At 44.0% G+C, this 6,000-nt stretch overlaps 1 protein-coding gene across 4 annotated transcripts in view; it reads right to left on the bottom strand.

Moving 5' to 3' along the window:
- Ano2 (anoctamin 2) overlaps positions 1 to 6,000 on the bottom strand; it is a 372,934-nt gene that overhangs the window by 272,765 nt on the left and 94,169 nt on the right. For all 4 annotated transcript variants that reach the window (XM_012517437.2, XM_023703730.1, XM_023703729.1 and 1 more), the window contains 2 exons: positions 3,685 to 3,836; positions 1,372 to 1,426 (listed from right to left, as the gene is read on the bottom strand). In XM_012517437.2, the coding sequence (XP_012372891.1) occupies positions 1,372 to 1,426; positions 3,685 to 3,836 (207 nt within the window). The remainder of the gene's footprint in view (positions 1 to 1,371; positions 1,427 to 3,684; positions 3,837 to 6,000) is intronic.

Genomic DNA, 6,000 nt, shown 5'->3' with positions numbered 1-6,000 from the left:
AAAACCCACTACTATTATGGACTACTGGACTCTATTGGGAGATTCTGCTGAATTCAAGTACCTACAATATTTAAATGAAAATGTAATGCCCTTCTCTGACAAAACTAACCAAAAAAGTGAGATAGAAATATACAACCCTTTTGTATAGAGAGGTTTGTTACAACAGTGTTTGAGACAGGATATCAGGTCTGCATCTTGTACAATCAATAACCACTAAGACAACAATATGCAGTAATCGGTCGTGTAACTATCTCATTGATATTTGTTTCTCAATAAAATTATATTTTTTTTAAATGGAAGGACTTTGGTCACAAACGTTATCTCTCTGCTGATTTGGCTGGTGACTTTATTCTTGGAAAAGTTGGATGACTCTAGCAATTTTTTTAAAAGAGCAAACTAAAAATAGTGAAAAAAACAATAGAAATGATCCAGAATTTCACTAAACAAAATGATAGGAATTCAACAGTGGTCACTGTATTGCATATTGTTGTCTTCAAATTAGTTATTCAAATTACCAATTTTAAACATGCAAAGTTGGTTTAAAAATTTTTTAACAATTAAAAAGGAGAGAAAGCAAGTATTTAAGCATTAACTGCTCTTTTCAATAGACCAGCAGAAATCAGCAGTACAACCCAGGCTGTCCTGTACATATGCATAGATACTTCTTTTTCCCTTCCTTTCTTCTTTCTTTTCTCCTGTGCCTCATGCCAGGTGTTCCTTCCCTTTAAAAGGTTTCTTTCCCTTTCACAGTATCTACTATACCTTTCAGATCCTATTTACTGTTTCAGGTTCTTAAACTAGGGAGACAATATAACACTTTCATATGCAGTCTCTAGTTGCATCCATTTACCTATATCCAGCATTTTGAATGTAAATTTACATAGTTTCTTGCTGTAGAGATGCAAAGAGAATGAACACAGTATGCAGTGGCCCAGCAATCAGAAGGATGCTTCTACTTGTTCTGATACTAACAGTCTGTATGAACTTTTTCAGCAATTGCTTCTCAGACCCTCAGTGTCTTCAACTACAAAACAGAGGTTGCCTACCTAACTGGTAGGCAGCCTACAGCATCTCTAGCAGAGTGTGCGTGTGTGTGTGTGTGTGTGTGTGTGTGTGTGTGTGTGTGTTTCTAAGAAAGGCTTCAGTGGGGAATCCATAAAGCAGAGAGGTTCCTCTCAAACCTGGGAGAGGGAAGTTGGTTATACTGTTGATTGCTAGAAGTGTGGAGAAGCTCTTGGATATGCCTCTTAGTTGCTAGGCAACATCATTCAAATGATGAGAGGTAGCAGGGAGGACAGGAGAACCCCCTGCCAACCATCTGCTCTGCCTTTCCCAAACACCTTCCCCAATTCAGCACATTCATTTACTTACAATGCGGCTACGTGTGGCATTGTCAAAGAAAGAATCCTTTTCCTGGATGTTGTACCTGGAGACACCAACAAAGCAAATGGTCAATAAACCCACATCCAAGACCACGTCCAGACCAGCCCAGAGGAGTCCTTCTGAAAGTGACAGGGTTGGAAGTGTAAAGTGCACATGCTCACATTCCACGGTGCTTATGCTTCTTGTGTGTGCGCTGCGAATAAACCAAGGCCTCATGCATGCTACACATATGAGCTACTGCCCCAGCCCTATATGGTGTTTTGACCTAATAAATCTGAAAACTGACCATAGGTCTACAGCCACACCACTCTGAACAAACCTGATCTCGTATGAAAACTTAAATAGGAGCTTTATGATAAATAACAAACAAACAGAGGAAAAAATTTATCTAAAAAATTCATTGCAAACATATTTATCATATAGATTGTAGAGATAAGAAGCAATTTCACAACTTGTATTACAGATTAACATTCAGTCCATGATGATTATAATCATGAACAATTTGTAAATGGAAAAATGTATACCATAATAGAAAAATATTACAATAAGGTTTCAAAATGAAGCCATGTAGGAAATATACCTGTGTGTAGACGGAGATCATAAAAGTACAAAGTACAAATAAGTCTAGCTTCATGGTATTGGGATTATAACTCTTTGTTTTACAAAATTTCATTTCCTGTTGTCACTCTTCTCCAACCAATTAGAGCAGTGGTGCCAAATCTTTCAGAGGTGGGTGCCCCAAATGTAGCCCAGAACTACTTATTTATCAAAGTGCCAACCCTGTAGTTAAACTTGAATGCTTAGTTTAGAAAAAACAATTCATTAACATTTTTTTCTTAAAAGAAAAACAACACACATGCCACTGACTTAGATACCAAACTCTTGTCTGCTCAGTACTTCATATATTGAACTTCTCCCTCAAAAGAGGTAAGTGTGGAGAGCTCCTTGTGCCAGAGCACCGTGCTAGAGGACAGAAGGTGAACACAGTGCTCCTGGCCCCTGGAGCCTCCAGCCATGGAGGATGCACATCTACAAGGGATATGAGCTAGAACACGGCGCTGAGAGTCCAGAAAACGGACTTCTGCGTAGGAAAAACAGAATTTCCCCAAAAGGAGAGGGCTCACGGACTGACCTTTAAAGGCAGCGAAAGGAGTGAATTAGATGTGTGGGAGGGGCCATCAAAGTAAAGAAAGCCAGAATGCAAAAAGAGCAGCAGGAGCCAGGCATGGTGGGATGTGCGTCTAATCTAGCACTTCAGGAAGCTGAAACAGGAGGATCACAAGTCCAAGTCCAGCCCAGGTAACTATCTAAAAGTTTAAAAATAAATAAAGACTGGGGATGTAGTTCACTGTGGAAGCCCTGGGTTAAATCCCCATTACCAGATACACACACACAAAGCAGAACAGCAGGCAAAGTGTTCCCCTGACAGTCCCAGCTCAGCCACTTAGGCTGCATGTCCTTGGGCTAGCCTCGGACCTCATTTTCCCGCCTATCGCAGAACGATGGTTGTGTCTGGTGAGACATCTCACCAAGGAGGAAGGAGGTCTCGTGAGGAGCAGCACACCCACGTGCACAGAACCACTGTCTCCGTGGCCGAGGTGGGCAGCAGACGCTCTCCCAGGATGCAGAAATGCTGCTTCCTGAGGATGGCCTTCAGAGAAGGATGAAACCTCCTGTCTTCTCCGCCTCTCCACAGCCCTCCTTGCCTTTCTCAATTCCCTCGTCACCCCTGGCACCACACCTTTCCCCTCAGATCCTGCAGCAGAGCATGGGCCTGGCCTCTGCGTCTCTCCCTTCCCAGCCGTGGCTCCTCTTCAGCTGGGCCCCAAGCGGCTAATTCTGTAGAGGGGTTTGATGCACTCTTCCTGCATGGAAATGCGGGACTCCTCAGAGTCAGGGAGTGCATGAATATGTAGTGGGAATAAAAAAACCCAAAGCTTCAGCCCCCTTCTCTCTGGTTTATCTCGTCATATCCAAATCCTATTACATGGGGAACTGGCAGAGGGGTTTCCCTGCAGAAGGCAGACAATATCTGTCACTGTCTTCTTCACAAAGCTCCATAGCTTATAGCTGGCTGCATCTGGGCTCTGTATCCATCGTGCCCGGTCTCCACTGAGCAAATGTTCAGGGCTGTATGAGATGATCCTTCATGGGGATAGGGAATCAGAGGCACAGGAGGTACTTCACTGTGAGAGCAAGCTCCCTCCCCTGGTTCCTAGACATCCAGGAACTCACGGTGTGCTTCCACTTCCTCCTCCCCACCCCCACACCCCCACACCTGCTCCAGCAGCCCTTACTCACAGGTACATTTTCTCCCTGGAGAACGGGTAGGACAGGTTCTTCATCCTGTTGTTGCTATGCTCTGGAACTTTGGGCTGTAGTGGAGAGCTCAGCTTCTGCAAAACCGCATTGAACTTCTTCGCAATGCTGCCTCCGGCTTTGATCTCATACATCTACGAAAAGCAAAGTCAGGGGTCTGAAAAGGGGACCACAGGAAACACTTGGGGGAAAGGGCTTCACAACCAGAGCTTCACAGCACACAGAGCCTTGGGAGGGATGCTGGATAGAGGAGGAGTCTTCGAGAATCGAGAAGCAGGACCCTTCCTTTGCTGTCAAAGGACACCCTCTGGTAAGTGGGTGGCTGGGGGTAACAATGCAGGAAACAGCCAGAACCCAGACTTTCTCACAGTGACTTGACATCACCATAAGAGAAACTGCAGGCCTACTACATGACAGTCCCCAGATCCTACTGGACAGTATGGAATCACTCTCTAAACAGCATCTGGCATCTGACACAAAGTAGGCTCCAGTGCTCACAGCAGCCGGGTAAGGTGGATAACGTTATTCCCATACTATGCTAAGGAATTAGGGCTATGATAGGTGAACAGCGTCCACAAAGGCCACACAAACCACAGTAGGTGCCAGAGCTTGGATTAAATTCAACTCAACCTAATCCAAAATCTGTGTCACAGCTATGCCATGTTTCTGGGACCACCCAGAATCACATTATTTCCTCTAAGAAAATGGCTGTATTTAGATAAATTTGCTTTCAAAATATCAAACTCTTTTAATGTATCAAATATTTAAGGCAGAGTGGTTATTCATAGTACAAGATGCAGACAGGATATCCTGTCCAAACACTATTAGTACAAATCTTTCTTTTCATTAAATGGGGTCAGGGAGATAGCTCAGTAGAATAAGTGCTTGCCTCGTAAACTCATTAAAGTAAGAGAAAGTAGCTATATATCTATCCTAATTATTTTGTATACACAGATACAAAATGATCCTTCATATATATCCTCCTTTTTTGTTTAGTTTTGTTAGAGATGAGTATTCCATTGCCATTTAAATATTGTAGGTGCATGGATTCAGCAAAATAATCCAATATAGTACAGTACTCCATAAAAGTAGTGGATTATCCATAGGACTGGCAATGTCAGAAGTTGTTAACTTGAGCCTTTTACAGCTCAGCATATTAATATGGCTTTACTTTTTATACCTCATATTTATACTTTTCTGCTGCATGGTTTTAAAAAAACTGCAAAAAAAAAACATTTAAGAGATGGACCACCTTGACAATTATTAATAACTCTGGTACATACAGTGTTTTAAATAATGCACTTCCACCTGCATTATAATGCCGGGTCTTCCTAATTTGCAAATTAGTTACAAGACACAGAAGTTGTTCTGCTGACAGGAAAGCTAAAATAAATTACTGATGTCCACAAAATGCCTGCACAGATTCTCCTTTACGGCTTGGAGAGCAATGCCAAAGTCCCAGCACCTCTGGTGGGCTGAAAGTTCTCCCTTCTGGTCCCCAGCAGGCAGCAAGACCCTCAGGAGCCTGGCCTCCAGGGCCCAGGGAGGCCTGCACTTAGCTGGTGCAGGTTCATGGACCACCAATTGTCCCCTGGCCTATTCTGCAAAAAATCTAGCTGAGAACTTCCAAGCAGTTCCTGAGTCCTATCTTGACACCTAGAGGAACAGACTAAAGAGAATGAGCTTTTGCACTGCCTCATTCCTGCACCAGGCGTGGAGGCTGGACACATTTTACCTTTTTTTTTTTTTTTTGGTGGGGGGCAGGGGCAGTACTTGAGATTGAACACAGGGCCTCACACATCCTAGATAGGCACTGTGCCACTGAGACACAACACAGTCAGCCCTTTCTGCACATTTTATTTTGAGATAGGATCGCACTAAGTTACCTAGGCTACCCTTAAACATGTGCTCCTCCTGTCTCAGCCTCCTGAGTAACTGGGAGGCAGTATGCACCACCATCCTCCCCTACTTTGACTTAACAGGATAAGGGATACTCCAAACCTCTAGAAGTGACACTATAATCTGCTGTCAAGAAAAATGTCAAGGCTGTGGAAGGGCAAAGTCCCACGAGAAACCTCAGAGGAACATCTGTTCCACAGCCCTGAACAAGCCCACAAACACTCCCGGGATGAAGCACCTCAGCACACTTTGGCTGGACAGAGATTTTACAGACTTCAGGGATTCTGTGGGGATGGGTCCAGGCAGCCCCTCAGAGTGAGCAGCAGGCCATGCGTGGTACACCACCCCGCAAGACCATGGCCACTGGCTCTGGGGCCACTTCTCGCCTCCATGCCTTGG

Source organism: Octodon degus, unplaced genomic scaffold, assembly GCF_000260255.1.
Source record: "Octodon degus isolate 3935 unplaced genomic scaffold, OctDeg1.0 scaffold00178, whole genome shotgun sequence".
NCBI classification, from domain to species: domain Eukaryota; kingdom Metazoa; phylum Chordata; class Mammalia; order Rodentia; family Octodontidae; genus Octodon; species Octodon degus.
Note: the sequence above shows the minus strand (reverse complement) of the source record. Positions and strands in the feature narration are given on the sequence as shown.